This window comes from Drosophila willistoni (genome assembly GCF_018902025.1).
Source record: "Drosophila willistoni isolate 14030-0811.24 chromosome 2R unlocalized genomic scaffold, UCI_dwil_1.1 Seg167, whole genome shotgun sequence".
Lineage (NCBI taxonomy): Eukaryota > Metazoa > Arthropoda > Insecta > Diptera > Drosophilidae > Drosophila > Drosophila willistoni.
In genome coordinates, this window is record NW_025814050.1 from 17,957,722 (window position 1) to 17,978,415 (window position 20,694).

Genomic DNA, 20,694 nt, shown 5'->3' on the forward strand with positions numbered 1-20,694 from the left:
ATTGCGAGCATTTCAATTTCAACACTGTTCTACTTCTGTTTGAGCCTTGTATTAAGTACAGCCTCAATTGCTTTCAATAGTTTTTGTGTGAACGGCGAATGAAGTGGAATTTCTTGTTGCCTGGCTCCATTATTAATGCTTCTCTTAGTTTAGTTTTTTTTCTCTTATTTCTGAAATGGGTTTTTCAACTTTCACTGAATGAGCGCTTCTACTAAAATACTTTGTGCAAACACAAGCTCTAGTTAAAGCGGCTATTGAAAAGGGGTATTAAAGTCATATATACATATATATGTATATACTTATGTAGGTATGTTTGCCTTATTACTGCGGTTGTAAATGCTTGCAGTCTGTGTGAATCGTGGAAATGTTTACTTGGCATTTAAGCAATTAAATGGAGTTATAATGAATCTAACTAGAATACTGACGTATCTCATAAGAAGCTTAAAAAGTTTGTCAGTTTGTTTAACTTTACACTAATGCTAAGTCCATCAAATAGTTGGTAAATTTATTTAACAAAAATATGCAGCCATATTTTTTAGTGTTTCAGTAGACATTTTCCCTTAAACTGAATCTAATAAGATTCAAAACTCTGTTGAAAACCACTGATGAGTTGCTTAAAATTTAAAAACCTAAAAATTTATTGTATTTAATTTATTATATAGTTTGCCTTGGTAAAGTGCAATAATAAAAGATGTCAGTTCCAGTTTAGAGATAAAATCAAAATGATTCAAATTCACAGAAAATATTAATTGCATAAATTTATTGTTTGCCACATTCAGCCTGAAGTTTGTTTAAGTCTTAAACCTTGTCTAGAGTCTATTTCTCTCTGTGTGTGTTATTTCTGTTGCTATTTATTTCTTTGTCATCTATCTGCATGGGAATCTAAAATACTAAGCCGCTTGGGTAGTTAATCAGGCAGGCGCCCAGACATAGACTACTAAAACTGAATCCATATACCAGCTCCACCTACATTTATCTTTGCATGCTAGTTTCAAATTATCTGGGACCAGACAACAGCAACGACACCGACGACGATGACGAGGATGACGACGACGACGTGGATGACAACAACATGGCCAACATTTTGTCTGTTCTGGCAACGTTGTTGAAATGTCACTGACATTTTTAGCGCTCATTGTGAAGAGCCTGTTTCTGCTGTTGCTCCTGCTGCAGTTGCATTTTGTGCATCCGTTTTAATATTGTTGCTTGTAACGATAAACATGAACCAAAATGGCTGACTGGCTGTTCTATCTTCCTCTTACTCACTTCTCCCTCAACTCACTTATCCCCTCTCTGGCTGTTTAATGCATCCGCATCCGCTGCACAACGAGTTGTCGTCCTGGAACAATGAAATTTTGTTGCAACTTTGTGCCATTTGGTTTGATATTATTATGACAACAACATGTCCTTTTGCCTTTGGCTGTAATGTTAGCTTAATAATAGTAAATTTTATCTAAATCTGTTGAATGAAAAAATATTTTTCCCAACCACACAACAGCAGCAGCAAGAAAAACAGAAATGTCAACAAGAAATAACTATCCAAGCAACATGTAAAAATTGAAGATTATCTTAGAAATCACAGTTTAGAAAATATAAAAAATTATTATAAAATCCAGCATGAGGTGAGAAAAACATATTTCATTTGATTTATTGATATATAATTTCTATAGCTTTAATTATTAAGTATATAATTCAATAACTCTCAATTAACTCTCTTCGATAAAACCAGTCATTTTCCGCTTTTAGTTTGGTGTAAACGACTAGTCTCAAAAGGAACTTCAAAGATTAACTAAAACAAAAAATTGTCGACTGAAAAATAAGGTAAATGTATTTAAGACCTTTTTACACCCATCAAGTCTTACAAGGCAATATATTAATTGTTTACTGCGCTAGGTAATTAAATTATACACAAGCCTGCTGATGTTTGACCTATACCTGAGATACCTGACATTCTTACATTATCTTTTTTGCATTGGAATCAAACAAGTCAAGCCGACAAGTCAACTCAATGAATCAAGTTAAATATTTGTGGTGGTATTGACTTGGAATAAGCCAAAGGCTTTGCTTGGATAACATCTCAACAACATGGAAACAATCAAAGATCGCTATAATAAGAAAAAGACTAGAAAAGAGCAAATATTACAGAATCAATAAATATTCTTTATATGGAAGAGAAAGCGGCAGATATAGTAATTATCAAGTATGTGATAGATGCAATATTAAAATCAGTATATTAAAAACTGAGGCACCAACGTAGAGATACCTCCTAAAGGCACAATTGAAAATGTTTCTTTGAACAAATCTAACATTTAAATATGTCTTGAAAGGTCATGCCTGTGAAGTCTTGTTTAAATTAAACTTACTTATGTAGAAAATAAATTATAAACTTCAGGAAATGTACTAAGAAAATTATTCTTTATTTCTTTCGCAGGGTATATAAGAAAAGGTCTGCACAAAAACACATTTGTTATTGTTATGTTGATCTTATTACATTATATTGGCATTGACTTTCACCTTATCTAAACATACAGATACTGAGTGTGATAAGAAATGCAATCGCAACCCGAGAGTGATCGAAATAAACTGTTTACACTACGTTGTGCTATAAAAGAAATGGTTATTTCGCAATTGTACATTAAAATCAAAAGGTTACTCTGACTTGTAAGGTTTATTAAGATATTGGAAAGAAAGGTAAAATGAAAATCCTGGTAAGTCAAGTTTTGTGAAATTTTTCATAAACTGTTTTGTTTTTTACTATACTTAAACTTCATTTGTCTGAAGTGGTAAATTTATAAAAAATTAATACCAAAGAATTTTTTTTGGAATGTTACAGATTTTAATTATTGCTTCAATGTTGCTGATTGCAAACTGTAATCCTATTTTGGATTCAGAATCAGATGCGGCTCGTGGTTTCAACATTAAACTTCCAAAACTCCCGGTTCCGTTTGCTCCAAATGTTGATGTATCAGTAGACATTGATGTTGGAAGCCGCGAAGAAAAGCGCCCATCGAATAAAAATAAACGTCAAGCTGAATAATATATTTCATTGATTTTGCCTTAAAATATTCCTAGGAAATTTGCAAAACTAAATTTCTTAAAGTTGTAATTGAATTTCAAACTCAATTGATTAATTGAACTCTTTTTTCTTCAATTCAATCAAAGTGGAGGACTAATTAGACGCTGTCAGTTAGACCATTTAAAAGGAGGGAAAAGTGGAAACTCCAATTCCAAATGAAATTTCAGTCATGTGAAAGGCGCCACATTGACGGACGTTCCTAGTTTTAATTACCCGCAAATTGAACCACGCCCACATGCCCAAACACACACACACACACACACACAAGAGAGAACACACTTAAAGAGAGAGAAAGAGAGTGAAAGAGAGAAAGGGGGAAAAAAACTCTTACCTACCTGCATGTTGGCGGCTAATAAACTCCAACTAGCCTTTGGGCCATAAAACAATCTTAGTAACGAAAGTGGACACCAAGCACGAAGCACATGAAGAGGGGGCGGGATATTAGGGATACCTCGGACAAGGGTTGCAAACGCAGGCGGCATCACAATAACTGCCACACAATGGCAACGCACTAATTTAAACGCTCATAAAAGCCTGGACTGCGACAGTTGGTCGATATATTGTAGAAAGGGGAGAGCGATGGGTGACGCGTAGCACTAAGCTTAATGGTCTATCTGAATCACCAACCAACTAAACCAAACAACCAACCATCTAACCAACCAACAAAAACAAACATAAACCGAGTTACCAAGCTAGTTCAGTACGTTCGCTGTTTTGTTTGTTCGAAGAAAAATCGATAATGTATTTAGTATTAATTACAAATCACATCGAAGACCATAAAAATAAAAGAAATACAAGAGAAAACGTACATTTTCCAATTAAGGCGAAACGAAAACGAAACGAGAAAACCAAAATACACATGCAAGTTAATCTCTGCAGGAGACAAATATTGAAAAATGTTTATATTAAATACGAAAGCATAATGCCGTCTATGTTGGAGGTGTAAAAATTGTGGGCTCAATTCAAAACGTTTTGACAGAGAGAAGGAGCAAAAAAGGGGAGCTTACTTTATGTGTCCTGCATATCCTGTTGATGTTGTATTGTGTTTTTAATCCTGCATCCTTACATAAACACACCCACACACACACACAGGCAGACAGGCACGCAATGTGTATGCAAAATAGGTATAAGCCGACCAAAAGGGCTTAGGTTTTTCAAGTTTGTGACCACAATGCAATTTTGTGGTTATCACCAGGGCGAGATATGCCCAAAAGAAGGGAAGGATTCCTTTCATTTTTCTATGCCAACCTCAAAAAAACGGATTCACTTGAATGCGCAATCAGCAGGGGGGGCGAGAGAGAGAGAGAGAGGATGAAGGACCATGGCATGCATGCAATAATAAAATTGTCAAGCTCATAAATAAAATGTTGCATACAAATGGGCGAACAATCACCAGCAGCTCTCCAACAGAACCAGGCTGCAGTTGGCCTGGCATAAGTCGAGATAACTAAAGTTGACCGCATTGCCCAACCGGATGGTGTCAGCTCTCTCTCCTACTTTCTCCCTCCAGTTGTTCCTCTTATGGTCCTCTTTTAGATTTTCTCTTTTGAGGTCAAACTCATTGCATTCCCTATGCTTATACATTGTGCGTGCATTTTATTATCACTATGACATGAGATTTTTCAGTCTTTCTCTCTATGGCATTGGCTTTTCCTTTTTTTCTCTTCATATTTTTCCATTCATTCATTTTTGCTTTGTCATTTGTTTAATGAACTTTGGTTTTTAGTTTACGGAGCGCGTAATTTCATTTTATTATTATTATATATACGTATGTACATATGTATATAGCGATGTATGTATGAATAATTTTATCATTCATACGCATCGTTGCACATTGAAGAGTTCGTGCGGAAAAAGAGATCGTGCATTTGCATTGTCTGATAAAACAGACGCCGAGTAAAAAATGTTGTTATATGAATAATTTAATATATGATATATAATTCAATTTTAAAATGTTGAATTAAATCTATTTAAATTCAAAATATTCAATGGTTTTTTTAACATTGTTTTAACATTTAAATATATTTATTTGTAAGCTATGCATTGGGGAAATTCGATATTTCAGTTCAAAAAAATTATGTAATTTATTATTTATTCTATAAAATAGAATTCGTCAAATGTCTGAAAATACAAGGCAAGTTGTAATTGAAATTTTAAAATGATTTATTTATAATATAATACACTCTCTGAATGGCGAAGCAAGAACAGACATCAATTCATTTTTCAAAAAATTAGCTCCGAATCAAGAACGAGAAGAGCAAGGATCTTGCCTAATTCTTTGCCAAATAAAAGTTGCAACTATATAAATTCCTACTCTAATTTAAATTAAGTGAATAAGAAGTGTTTTGATTTAAAAATGCAAATGTAAAGATATTGATGTCTACATCCACATACATATGGATTATTTTCGCATTTGATATTGTGCATATTACAAAAAAAAGATAAATTTTAACATATTTATAATAACGAAGCTAACTTGGTTGACAGGTGGCAGGCCGAACTCAAAAGACTAAACATCAACTAAACACAAAATATGCATATATTTTGGTTCGAGTTAAAACGAAAATGCAATAGATTTCCCTAAAATAACCTGACCAACTGACTTCAATTAAATTTATCTCTGGACATTTTCTTTCGTCACCTGCTAATATTGTAAATTCTAAAAACACATAGCAAAAAATATTTGGAAACAGAAACCTTTTGTACATTTTACAATTTTGTTTGCTGTTGTTTTGGTTTTTGGTTAAAGTGTTTGTGTTGCCTCTGGTCAAGAGGCAACACTCACATTTAACTCGAATCTGTTGAAGAGACATTTCTATTTTAATTTTTTGGCCAAGCATATTTGTTTTCATCCTCGCCCGCCCTTTCATTTTTCCCTCCCTTCTGTCTGTTCTCTGTGGCTCTTGTTTGTATTCATGTATGAATGTATGTGTGCATGTATTTTGAACATTTTCAGAGGCCAGGAAAACTTTCGGACATAAAACTTCAATTATGCATTAAGAGCTAGCGGGGTTTGGTTGTTCAAGAGTATTTAGATAAAGAAAGAGCGGCATGCGGGGGACTGACTATGGGGGTAGGGACGGTCGGCTGGTGGGTCGTGGCTAGTTTTTGGCTAAAATGCTTGCCATGTTCACAGCAAAAGCAACAGCAGCAGCAGCTGCATATTCCAGCAATCTAGCATGTTTGTGTCAGAATAACACATTCAGCGAATTCCTCTCAACCTTCCCTTTCACAAAACGTCCTTCCTCCCCCACCCCCTCCCCCAACTAAACCATATTCCTGCCACGAATCTGTCTGTCATCATTTGCATAGCAAATTTGTTCTTTTTCGACTGCGGCAGGAGGAGGAGGAAGCGACGATAGACAGGAAACAACACACAAATATTGCCAATTGTTTGCCTTTTGCTTGGCTCCCAAAATTGTTTGCAAGTCTTTCTCTTTCTCTCGTTTGAGTTTTGTTTTTGGCTCTACTATTATTATGTGGAAATTTGCTCAATGCGAATGCGAATTCAATAATAATAATAATAATAGAAACAACAATAATAGTAATAAGCAAAGAGGCGGAATTATTTATGCTAATGGCCAAAAAGCTAAAGCAGCTTCCTCTGAACTGACCCCCAAGGGTCAAATTCACATCCACATAAGCAGCTAGCCAGCAAGCAAGCAGTCCATTAGGTTAAGGCAAATTAGACATTGATTTCCCTACAAATAGCCGATCTGATTGGTTGGCCCTAATTTGATTAGTTATACATACATCAATCTGCTAGAATATTGTCACAAACCAAAAAATCTGAAATATTTTATAATCAGATTTTGCTAAAATGACAAAGAAACTTTGCTTTGGATATTTACTCTAACTTTAATAATGAAATGAACTTGCTTTGACTTCATTTGTAAGGTAGATTTTATATTTAACTGGTTAGAATCTATCATCTATAACTTTGAAATAAATTAAATTGATTATTGGTAACCTAAATTTGTCTTCTTAAATTCTTAAAGAAAGATATTTAAATAGAAAAGGCATAGACTTGTCTCAATCCTCCAGGTAAGGTATTTAAAAAACTTTATTTCTTCACTTAACTCATCATGAATTCATTAATTTATTCATTAAAATCTCTCTTGACCATGTAATCTCTAAAGATAAATTGAACATTGTAAAATAACAATTTAGTTTATTTTTTCAACATTTCTCTTAGTTGTCCTTGGCCTTTTAATTTTTTGTCAAGCCCTGTAATAATACACTTTACCAGAGTAAGCATACTTTTCGGATTGTTTTTATATTTTGCTCAGTCAAAGATGACAATGCGAAATTAAAAGAAAACATATTTCCATAATTTAATTAATTTTTACTATCACTTTCCCTTTACTGCTTATCTTTTTATCTTTTGCCGTCGTCACTCTATTAGCTGATGCTATTTTTCTGTTTTCTCTCAATCCTTCGCTGTAGAAGCTAGTGTCCTGGCTGAAGTCCCTTTTATTTACTTTGGCGTTTCGCCAGAAGTCGGCAATAAAGATTAATGCTCTCTGTACGAACAACAACAACAACAGCAACAATAAACTATTTTGTCCTCTTGGCAATTTGTCATCATAAACAATATTTCACTATATCCGCTTAAAAAATAAAATAGAAAGCACAAAAAAAAAAAATCAGAGACCCACCCACTCAAGGCTAGGGCCATTTTGTTAAAAGTTTTTTAATGGATGCAATTTGTGATATGCTGAAAGCTTTTAAACTAAAGGGTATATTGGAATAGGTATAACTTTTTATTCGTAATCCTTATCACCATTAAACTTTGTTCTACAGATTCGACATTATAAGTTTCAGTATCCATTATTTTTTTATTCTTGTGCCTCATTTTAAAGAGTTTAGAGTATTTGAGAGTCGGTAAGTCAAGCCAATGAAATGGAGTTTAGAATATTTATTTGCATTTTTTGTTTTTCTCTCTCTTTTTTTTACACCATTTCAGTTTGTTTGCTGTTAGAAAGCAAAACTCTTGCAAAAACTCAAAATAACCAGGAAATGAACGAGACAAACGTAGAGAAAGCAAATAACAAGAGTCAGCGGGAGAAAGACAAAGAGAGAGAGAGAAAGAGAGAGAAACTTCTGGAAATTCTCACCATTTTTAATTGACTTGCTTCCGTTTTTAATTGCATTTCTCAACATATATGAAACAATTTTGTTTCGCGAATTTAATTAAAGGCAAAAATGAAATGTGTTAATTAAAAATGAATAAGTAAATTGAATTGTTAACCGAAACGGATTGTTTCCCTTCTTGAACTTCACCCCCGGAGTTATATAAATATCAACAGATCTATAAACAAATATCCATTTATTTCTGTTATTAATTTTTAATTGTAAATTGAGTGCTGTTTATTGATTTTACGCACAAAAATATAAATAAGCATTTCATTTCATTATTTTATACCAGTGCGAAATTTTATTTTATACTGTCGGTTTATTTTTTTGGGGATTTTATTATGATTATGGCGCGTTGCTAACTTAATTAGCTTTTAATTAGTGCTCAATTTTTGATGTAAATATTTAATGAGCCCTCACACAGAGCCACACACACACACATACATATACACATACACACGCATGCGGAAACTAATTTAAATCTACAAAAATTAATTGTCAGTCAGGATATAAGTGTGGGGGGCAGAGACAAATAAAATGAGGGGGAGACGACTGTTTGTCGGAAAAGTTTAGTTGATAATTTTGAATACAAATTTTATACCACATTTACACTTAATGGAATATACTTGTTTCTGTCTGTGTGTATAAATACATATGTCGATATTAATATGAGATTTTGGTTTAGCATTGAAATTTGGCAATTAATTTGAATTATGATTTGAACCAGAAGTTTTTTATCTATATATTAAACTCCTGTTTTTTCTATAAAATTATAATCAATCAAATAATAAGTTTAGTCAGTATTAGTTGTTTTTCCATTCAATTTTAAAACATTTCTCATAATCAATTGGATTAATATATAAATTTATAAACATTCCAAAGCGTTTTATCATTTAACACTTAACTCATTAGTTTTTCATAGCATACTTTTGGCAACCATAAAACTAAATTAATGCATTTTCAAGCATAAATTTGTAAAGGTCATTTCTATATAAAAACCCTTTTTGTTTTTGCATTCACTTTGAAGTGCTGAAACGTTGCAGAAAAAACGCCAATGAATTTTCTAATCAGAACTTTTTTTGTTTGGCTCATCCCCAACTCAACTATTCTACAGATTTATATTCATTATGGCATTCAGCCAATTATCACACTCTTTTTTTTCTGTCAGACTTTCAGTTCAGTTGAGTTTCTATTTCGCCCCAGAAGTTCATTAATTTCCCAAAGACTAAAAGCACCAAAAACCCTTCTCGCGTAAAAGTCATTAATATGTGAGGGACCTCAAAAAAAAATTAAAGAAAGAAAGAAAATAAATAAGAACTGATGGAAAAGTTAATGCCAAAAAAATGGGGACGAAAAAGTAAAAATGAGGGTTGTCAATATGAAAAAGTAAGGGGGAAAAAAATAAAAGATTTATCTTAACTAGTTTTCTTGGCCAACTTTAAGTGGCTATCTGAACAGAAGACGTGCAAGTGGGGGCAAGTGGGGTGAATTGGTTCAGTAGAAAAATAGTTTTCTATGAATTATGGAAAAAGTGCATTAGAAGATGAGGGGAGACTATTCCATTATTATTAAATTAGGAGAGACCATGAGAGCATAGGGGTAATTTAAGTCACGCAGGATTGTTAGTTTATGCATTTTTATATCGATTTTGTACAGTATACAAAGGGTTACTATGTATTAGTATATATTAAGCTATGCTGAACTAATATAAACTTTGTATAAAATAAATGCATTAATAAACGAAGTAACCTACACATAACGTTTAAACTTCTCTTAAATAGTTTTCGTTATTAAAGAATCACCTCAAATTATACGAATCGATTTCATTGATTAGCCAAGAAATTGCCCCTCAAGTTGTGGTGGCAAGTTGCTACTTAAGTATTACTCCCCATGGACAATGTGTTTTACATGTTCTCAAATAGTGGCGGAAATAATGACATAAGAATAACTAAAGATATCTCCTTAGGAGAATATTGTGTTTATGTCATGGTCTTGTCCAATAAAAGTGATTTATTATATCTAAATCTGTAATTTAGATATAAACTTAATTTGAGTTGTAACATGAATTAAGTCTGACTAAAAAACCCAACAATATACAGTATATTTTTTAAGAAAATGTTTTGTTTTTGTGGTTTGGATGGATCTAACTGCTTATCATCCCGTTTTAACCCTGAGCCAAACTTGTTTTTAAATCCAAATTGTTTGTCTTTTTGAATTATTGTAATTACAAGTTAAAATTTTCTAAAAGGTCTAAAGTAAAGCCACTGCAGGTCAGAGTTGTTTTCATTTTGCCCCTATTTTATCGTTCATCGTTTGCTCATTCTCAAATTACCCCCACAGAGATAATCCACAAAAATAAACTCAACTTTACAAACTCATTCCCTAGCTCTATATGTACTTATGTCTAGAGATTTCTTAATTACAACTGACCGCAGAATGAAAAACTTTTGTCATCCTGGTCAGGCAATTAACTGAGCGAAACTCCCTAAATATATATGTATATAGATATTAGCTTACCCAACTAACTAAAAGACCAAATAGATATAAGCAAAAAAAAAAATCGCAACAATGTATTTAAAATGTTGCAACAATAACAACAAATTAATTTAATACGCTTCACGTATTAAAAAAAAAAAAAGAAAGAAAGAAAAGAAAAAACAACATAACAAGAGAGAAAGGTAGAAAATAACACGTATACGCCCCGTGTGGTAAGCTCCAAATGTTTCAGTCTGCACCAGTCGCCTCTCTGTTTGTATGCGTGTGTGTGTGTGTGTGTATGCGGCTAAATCTACTTCATTTTCCATGGCGCCGTCCAGACGATTTTGACATTTTATTACCTCACAAAATGTAAGCAACAAAAAGTCATGGGAGAATCCACCACAAAGAAAACGAGGAGAAGGCAAAAGGTAGCTTTGGTAGGAGAGGGAGAGGGCGCTAGCCAATGACTCACTTTGGCCAGGGGCGTCTCACTCCCTGTTCCTGGGTCGGCTTTAGTTTTCTGTTCATACTGTTGTCTCCCTTGAGGGAATCTCTGGCTTGTTGGTGTTCTTTGTTGGTTTTTCGTATTTTGTTTTACCTTTCGTTTCTCCGTTCTCCTTTCGCTCTCGTCTCTTTCTATCTCTATTGCGTTGTGCCTTTTTCACCTGTCCACAAACGTTACCATGTACCTACTAAATTGACTTTTCATAGTTCTCCGCTTTGCCTGGACATACGCAAAAGTTCCAGATCACGTATTGCCCATCAGACAGTTTCAATGTCTCATTTGATCCTATCAAGAGAGTAGACAACTTTGTCCATCATACAATTAGGAAAAAAAAAGAAAGCAAAACAAAAAAAAAACACTGGCGCAATTTCATTGGTATATAAGTAAATACAGTTGCCTATTTTTAGGCATAGGAATATAAATAAATCTCATTAAATTCAAAGGCCTTCTGTAATTTGAAGGTCATGTCAGGAGACTTTTCTACCTATACTGATTATACTGATTTATAATCGTTATTTACTGATTGTCCACCTCATTTGTACATAATTACTGAATCGAAAAACTGTTTCTTTGTTATAAAAAGATTATTATAAATAGATTTTTTCTAAAGGTTTGTTAATGAAGTTTTATGGATCATTTTGTTGTTCCTTAAGAATTATGTTATGTAAGAAAGATTTCTTGAAATTGCTTTAAACTTCTTTCATATTATTTGTTAGTGTATATTTGTTATTTAAATCAATGTATAACAAGAATCAAAATTTATAACTTTAAATGTTATAGTTAAGTTTCATGATCTTAACCTGTTCTCACTAGATCCTTTTTACAATGTTTATAACTTTATTACAAATTAATTTCATGACACTTTAGGATTTCATTCATAATTACAATGTGTAAAAATGAGTTTCAATAATTTCTGAATAAATTAATTCGTTTACTTACTTATAAATTTGACTTTCTTGTTGAGTCGCGGCTGCTTGGAGCGTATTTTATTATTTTTCTTAATTGGCGCAGATCTTCTCGATACTTTATTTGTGTGCCATAGTGAAAGCATGTTAAAGAGTTAGTTTAAAGAAAAAGTTAGTTTATACATATAAAGTTTAGTATTCGTTTCATATTCATATTTAATGAAAACATTTTGGCAACCGTTGTTTATTTGGCAAAGTTCATATACCATTTCACATTTAATTAATTTAATGCATTTTACCTTTTTGTCGGTAAAATAATAAAAACCACAATAGAACAAACTGAAAGTTTTTGTTTTTTTTATGAATGTATGGTATTTAAAATATGTGTTGTTTATGTTTGTTAATTTTATTCCACTTAAAATTGCAGAGTTATCATCAAATAAAAATGGTTGAAAATATAAACAATTTCATGCAAAAATGGAAACAAAAACATTAGAAATTTACATAGATTGTGCAAACATTTATGCGGCTTAAAGTTTGTGATACATAAAGCAAAATATTTGACTAATAAACCAATATATATAATACTAACAGCATTTCTAAATATAAATATTGATTTAGAAAAAAAAAAAAATTTCAAACGAGCGCCTAAAAGATGCTACACAAGAATTTACATATGCAAATGAAGAGTGTTGGTAAGTTAAAAGCGAAAGAGGAAGACCAAGAAAAAAATAAAGGACGAGAAAAGCCTCATTTTAAGCAGCTGTGTACTAGGGTATTTGTTGCTATATAAAATAACCTACAATTGAATGGAATAAAAGGGTATATTAGGCATTTTAGCAGAAATGGTTCATTTAGCCATTTTATCAATATGAAAAAAAACTTGTTTATTTGGACTTACAGACCCACAGACTTCATATTTTTAGTGCTTAGACTAATATATAGCTATCTGGAGACAGTAGACAACCCTTCATTATATTAAATGGCAGCAGCAGTTGTTGGGCACTTATCTTGCATCGCTAATTGCAAAATCGATTTATGACCATAAATTTTAGTCGATTTCAGACAATAAATATTTACCAAATGAATCTTCATAAAGGGCTTTAGTTTTTGGGGACTAATGAGTGGATGGCTTATTTCTTTGGCTTAGAAAAGATTGAACAGTCTTCTCCACATTTCTAATCTTACTACCTTGTCCAAACATCTCTAATCTTTTGTTTTCTTTAAATTCTCATTTTCTGTTATTGTTGCATTGTTTATTTTTGTCGCACAAAGCTCTGGGTAATAACATTGAATTTTTATTGAAACACGTTCAGAATGATGCCAAGAAAAAGGGATAAACAAACGAAGAAAAGACTAAAAAAAAGGAATGGCAATCAAGATTTTCTTTAAAGAGAGAGAGAGAGAGAGAGTTGAGCTGACCGAATATGATGGCATTGTAAAGTTTTCTGCATCATTTTGTGGTAATTAAATAAAAGTCAAACTAACAACAAGAAGTCTGTCTGAAGTCCAGTCCTCTTCTTCTTGTTGTGGTTAACATTTCCGAAAAGTCTCCTTGTTGTCATTATTTTTGATATTTAATGACAGTTGTGCATAAACTTTTTGTGGTGGCAAACGTTTAAGCCTCGCCTTTCATTAGAAATTAACATTCATTTTTATGGGGTCTGCCTCAGACTCAGACTCGGCCAACGAAAACCACCCACAACCACACCCCCCAACCATTTTCGCGACTTGGAAGGAGAGATATGAAACTTTTTGGCTTGTGGTTTGCTTGTTGTCTTGACAACTTCCACTTCTCATTAAGATGCAACAACAACAAGAACTGTGACATCAGCTGATAAACGAAATTACTTATAATGATTATATAGAAGGGCGGTTAAAATATTGCCCATGACCTTTTCTATGGCATACATATATACAACGGCGTCACCATTTTATGCTAGATTAAGCATAATTTTATAATTAGATGTGCAGTAAGGCGTATGGCAATAGCAAAAGGCTGAAGGCTTTTCAAAACAAGCCAGACATCCCAAAAAAAAAAATATATGGGGCATATAATGGGGGCGGGCATCAGGAGCTTAGGGGAGTGAAAACTACTCACCATAAAAAAACAAATTTCGTTAGCTTTCATAATTTGTTTAAAGACAAAATTGGTACAAATTATCTTATAATTTGGCTGGCTTTATACAGCAATGTCAAGTACTACTTTTAAATATGTGATAACGTTTTAAGTAAATTACTCATTTAACTCTGAATTATTTGAACATCTGTTGGCATTAACTTCTTTTCGTTATATGGGAAAATTTTCTTTAGGTACTAGTAATCTACGTAATCGATGAAATTTGAAACCCGATTGAGTCATTTGAGTTTAAAACCATTAAAAGTGCAACGATTTGTAAAATTTTGTATCTTTCTTTCGAGCTATTAATTACATAAAACACAGTTTTTTATTTCTTTTTGGTTATTTTAAAACGAATAAAACTGATTCCCAGTTAATCTTTAACTGAATGGAATGAATTTTCATATGGAATCGCATTGATTTTATTACCTTTTGATTTAAAGATAAATAAGTACTACTTCTTCATCTTAATTTTCAAAACTCACCAGTTCAGATCTTAATGAGTACTCGTTCTATACTCGTTACCGATATGAACTAGTTCAGGTCTTAAAAGACCTTGGTTCTATAGCTCAATTCATATCACATTAACATATTTCAGAAACTCTTTCTTGTTTCTGTTTTTATTTTTTTGACTTTTTGATAAAATTAAAATGCTTTTCCTTTTAGTAATCTAAAAAACAGTTCTTCTAGTTTCAGAAACACGTTTTTTCCGTACTTCATCCCTTTTGCAACTGATTATTTTAGGATCAATAATGTTCATTACATATTGAGTACCACAATTTTTTCTTAGTAGCCTTGAAACTTGCCTACATGTGTAAGACTTCAACTGAACTTGGCTAAAAGTTGAAATTCAGTTTGCTGTCAAGGTCGATTTCACATTCTCTCTCTCTCTCTCCTTCTTCTTTGCTTTTCTCTCAAGCACTTTGGTATTCTGTTTCCCCTCTTTTATCCTTCCCTCTGGTTGAGCTAACTAAGCAAACCATTAATCTCAACGAATCACAAACGCAGCTAACAAAAATTGAGTGTCGTTGCATTTAGCTGGGAATGCTGTTTAAACATTTATCATGACGTCCCCAATAGTTCCCTCTCTCATACGCCTTGCCAACATTGTGTCTCTTTCTGCTACCTCCTCCCGCTCTTGCCACAACACACTTCTGTTGTCTAAACAAACGAGCGTAATATGCGAATGTCAGTGTCATTGTTGTGTGAAGTGTTTGATTGTGGAGCGGGTGAGATAGAGCAACAACAGAGAAAGAGAAAGAGAGTGGGTAAAATGCATGCATGAATTATTTAACAGTATTCCGTGAGGAGCCTCTCAAGAGACAAAACCGTTGACATTTGACATGAGCGACTGTACCTACATACACATACACAAACACAGTCCTTCCCCTCCTTCCACTCTACTCCACTCGTCCTTTTTTTCGTTCTTTGGCTAACCGAACAAGACAGAAAAAAAAAGGAAAGAAAAAAAAACAAAAATAGTGCAAATGCAATTTACGCGCAAACAAAGAACCAAAAGCGTAAAATAAAAAAAGAAAATAATAAAATAAAAAAATCCAAAAAGAAAAAAAGCCTCCAATGTTACCGTGAATAGGAAATGTTAGCTGTAAAAGAGAAAAGCGCCGGGGTCGTTTGAGAGATGAGTTGAAGTTGAAGAAAATTGCATTAAGCGAGAGCAGACAGTGGAATAGAAGCACGTAGCCAGGCAGCCAGCCAGCCAGCCAGCCAGCCATCCAGTCAGGCAATGCCGACAGGACTAGGGATTTGGTTATAAAAGAGAATTACCAACAGAACGGGAGATGGTCTGTTCGGGAACGACACCAACTGGGATGGTGCTTGGGTTTGGGTGAGATGGGTTGGATAAGAGAAATTCTGACTTTAGCATATGCCATGCATATGTCATTTCTGTCCTCCAACCAGACTCCGCTCCCTTTTTCACTCTCCCCCCCTCTGTGGGAGATATTTGTGCAACTAATGTGCGTTGCCAGTTTTCTGTTTTTCTCCTATTTGGTTTAGTCATAACTTCAAGTTGTTCTTTTTGATAAAATTTATGGTAAAGTTTAGTGAGACAAATGGATTTATGCATTTCAGTTTCTTTATGAAAGTTGATGAATAAAAACCTTTGAGATGCCTTATTACTGATTAAATTAAAGTTTTACCTAAACTAAGGAAATAAAATGCACGTCTTATTGTTTCATTTATCTTATTTTAACTCTAATTAAGTAAATTAAATTAAAAATTTTTTATATCGATTTGTTTGCTATCTATCTGGTATATCAGCTTCAATTTGGTTTCAAAACTAACTTTTGAATTTATATATATCTAGCAATTCTCTTCACTTTCTTAACTTTATGTTCTATGTATACGTTAAGTATGCATATAAAGGACATTATAGTACGTTATTGTTCATGTACAGTACGTACTTAAAACCAAGAAACTGATATTGAGAACGTTTGTTCTTTACAAAAAACTTAATATTTCAATCCATTAAATGGGTTATAGGTTATTTGTTTTAACACTTTGAATAGAACATAATAAAGATTATAAATGTTTACTAAATTACAAATTTCCAGAGATGATTTCTAGAAAGAATATCCGCATATGTAGATGCCCTAAGCTAATGTAAAGCTAATTTTTATTCAAATTTGTCTATTATTAAACAATTAAATAACTTCTTTCATATTTTCAATAAAAAACCACTAAAATCCTTTTAAGTAAAGACTTAAATGTTTATATTCATAAGTCAGCCTAAAAATATCTTTAATGTTAGCTGTTACTTTATAAGTAGAGGTATAAATATTTAATAATAATAATTAATTATATGAAAATCAGTTTACACACAGACAAATTAATTCGTTGAATATTATTTAAGTTGCGTACTGTTTGTTTGCTCAACATCATTAAATAGCAAACACAAATATTACTTTAATGTTTCCTAACAAATATTTGTTCCAAAAATCAATTGCCCGAGGTAATTTACCTGCAAATTTAACAGCCAATTGAAATGAAACTTTAAAGTTTTAAAGTATTTAAAAAACAAAAGAGACAATTTATTGTGGAGCAAGATTTTTTTTCTATTTTAAAATCAATTGCAAAACTCAAACTAATCAATGTAAAAAACAGACAACAAATTTCAAAAATTTTTTTCTTTTTCATTTGAATTCTTCTATTGTTACGTAAAACTATTGCATATTTTTGTGAGTGAAATTTTAAAAACAAAAAGGAACTCATGGTATGAAATCTTTGCAGGAATTTGATTGAAATATCCAATTTCATTCCTTTTCATTCAATTATAAAAGTTCAGTCTGGCGCAAACAACAATGACCACAAAAGGGACACGAAATATAAAGTCAATGCCTGCAGTAACAACCTGGCATATATAGTTCACAGTTTATCTTTTGCCATTCGTTAAGCCCGGCTGACATTCGCATCTGGCCGGGCAAAGTCACTGACTGATGATGACATACAAACTGCCAACTGGCCCTGACAATTCCTCTATAGTCCACTTGGGTGGTCAGTATGACTGTCATGCGTTCATCATTTTTATCAGCTGAAACCCTGACGACATATTTAAATGTTTAAAGTGCAGGATACTCCTAGGGCATGTCAATGAGGGAATCAGTAAAGGGAGAGAGACAGGAAAAGAAAGGACCCGCAGATGGAAAAAAGTCACCAAAATATGCAACTTCATTAATTTGTTGTTGACTGCGTGTGGTGGGTGGAACTGAAGTACAAGGCAACAAAAGAAATGAAAATTAAGTAATGTTATGTATGCGTCTGTTACGTGAGCAACATGCCGAAAGACAAAACAATGATGAAGAAAACCAAAAGAAAGAGGAGAATAGCGAGTAGCGAAAAGCCTCCTATCCTTCAGGATAATATGGAAAAATGTGCCCATTACGTGACAGAGTGCCCCACATAGTTGAACGTAAGCAAGAAGATGGCGCAAGCAAACAAGCAGGCGGCAGGCAACAGCACCAGCTGTGGCTTTGCCAACCGAGTTAAAAAGTTTACCAGAGTTTGCCTCCTGCCAAACCATATAGAAACTAAAGAAATTTGATTAGCTTTTGCCCGACTGCCAAGCCAGCTAGAGTTATGTCCTCTGGGTTGGGGTGTGAAGCCGTGGTTGAAGGTTAGACAAAGTATCCGATAGTAAAGCATAAAAATGTAGTCAAATTGCTTTGTGCAGTGAAAAAGAAAATACCATACCATAGTGTATTTTAATGAAAGAATTTGTTGACTTTGTCTTCTACGTGACGAATAAAAATTAATTTGTTTAGTAGTAATATTTCAAAATGCATCCTTAATCATAAGTAGAATAATCAGATCGCCGAATCAGGATTATATAAATGCGTCTCATAGTCGAAATGGTCCTAACAAACAGAATCTAAGTTGATGTGATTGCGCCTTAGACCTCAATCTGCCCTTTGGAACAATTCATTAAAGGCACTTTCCGATATGAAAACTTAACCAACATCCTGTAGATGAATCAGTTCTTGTTGTTCAAATTCAAACCTACGAAATTCGGTGTAAAACGGAATTTGAGCGATCATGTCCTTACGTAAGGTTTGAAAATAAGGTGGCGGGTCCAACAGAATTTCACCATATTCCACCATAATGGTGAGGCATCCTTGAAGGCATCGCCCGTCAAGTTTAAGACAACTATAAACTAATCATAAAAAATTATGAAAAGTGTTACTTTCATCTGTATTTCATTTTATATTCAAAGACATATATTGAAAGTGACATTTTTCTATTTTAATTAATGAAATCAATGAATGAAAGGATTTACCGAAACAAATATAGTCTTTAATAAATTTAAGTAGAGGGAGGGAGAGTCCAACAAAATCGCATTTAATTTTCCTAAAAGAGAGAGGGGTATAAATTGCGTAAAAATCTGCGTACGTAATTAATCGACGTCCGATTAGTTGTTTAAATCGCTGATAACTGTACGCGGTCCCGCATATATCATGTATAGACATTTATATAAGTTCATTTGGCTTTGAAAATTCAAACAATTTAAAAATGATTTCTTTGTTTAATGATTCGATTTTGCATCACAAACTAATGCATTTAATTCTATGGGTATCTCTCTAACAATTTCCTGTCAGCACATTCTATTTTAATGGCAAATTTAAAGAGAAAGAATTACGGTCAAATTGGATTTTTCATTTTGCCGAGAGGCCGGGGGAATATAATTCTTGTTTTCCTACTTTTTTCTTGTTAATTTTTGTGGAATTTCTTCAGTTTATTTCATTTGTCTTTGCAGTGCAAAGTCAAAGCTGATGCTTTGGGCTATAAGAGATTTAATTTTTAAAATGTTTCATGTGTTTAAAACGAAAGAAAATTACACACCAGAGACTCACCAGTGGATAATATCCCCCGCAGGCATTATTTATGATTGTTTGACAGTTTGTTGGAAAAAGCCGTCCATAAAAAAAGCACACACAGACACACTTAAACACATACACACACACAAAGACACACACATGTCACATGTAAAAGGTGTTGAGCTCAGGCCCAGGAAATGAAAACAGAGCGTGTAAAAAGCCGCCACAGCCACAACATAGCACAGCACAACACACAGAGTATATATGTATAGGAAAGGAACGAAAAGGACATCATCATGATGCAGTCCATTCTACATGGTACAAGAGAGTTTGTCAAATTTTGACAGTTTGTGGAAAAGCCGCAGCAAAAGCAAAAACAAGAAATACCAAACACATGAGGACGAGAATGAAAAAAAAAAAAAAACAAGAATAATTAAATGTTTTCAGGCAAACTGTACCCTGAAACTGTACGCTTTATTTACGACTATTGTTAATCCTTCTTTCTCTCTATCTCCCTTTCTCTTTGGAGTCTCTTCTTTTCTTTCTCTTTTTCTGTTCCATTTTTGCCTATGGCTTGCTGAAGCTTTAAAATGTCAGCGGCTTATGAAAATCTATGGCAACGCGACCAAGCCAGACAATGACAATTTTACAATCGTATATCCATTATTATATGGCATACATATTTAGGTTCACGTAGCACAATTGTAATTGAAATATATTTCAAGGCATTAAAAGTCACGAGAAGAACAGGGAGTAGGAGCAGGAGAAGGACAAAAGGAGACTGGTATAAAAGTATAATACTTATACTAATAATAATAATAATAATAATGGCAGGCAAAATGAATGACTTCTCTGTGTTATGCTAATCTTACAAATGTAAAGCGGTTTCCTTTGTATTAGGTAGTACAAAGCAATTACTTGGCAACACTTTGTTAACATTAGTTGGAAAATTTTAAATCACTTTTTTTAAAGTAATAGGATTTTATTGTAAAGGTTTAGGTCTCTAATAAGGAATAAGAAAGAAATTTATCAGCAAAATATTTTTGTAATCAATCTCTGAAGTCGATAAGTATTTCTTTTAACTCTGCTTTCCAACATTGTTTCAATTTGAGCCAATGGGTCTAAGAAACGAAGTTAAATATTTT

General features: G+C 33.1%; 1 protein-coding gene across 3 annotated transcripts in view; it reads right to left on the minus strand.

The window, feature by feature from the left end:
• The window catches only part of LOC6642795 (stathmin-1-A), an 85,588-nt gene that overhangs the window by 20,882 nt on the left and 44,012 nt on the right, over positions 1 to 20,694 (minus strand). For 2 of the 3 annotated variants that reach the window (XM_015178335.3, XM_002065283.4), the window contains exon 2: positions 12,135 to 12,218. The exons of the other annotated variant lie outside the window; for it this stretch is intronic. In XM_015178335.3, the coding sequence (XP_015033821.1) occupies positions 12,135 to 12,218 (84 nt within the window). The remainder of the gene's footprint in view (positions 1 to 12,134; positions 12,219 to 20,694) is intronic. 3 annotated transcript variants of the gene reach the window in all.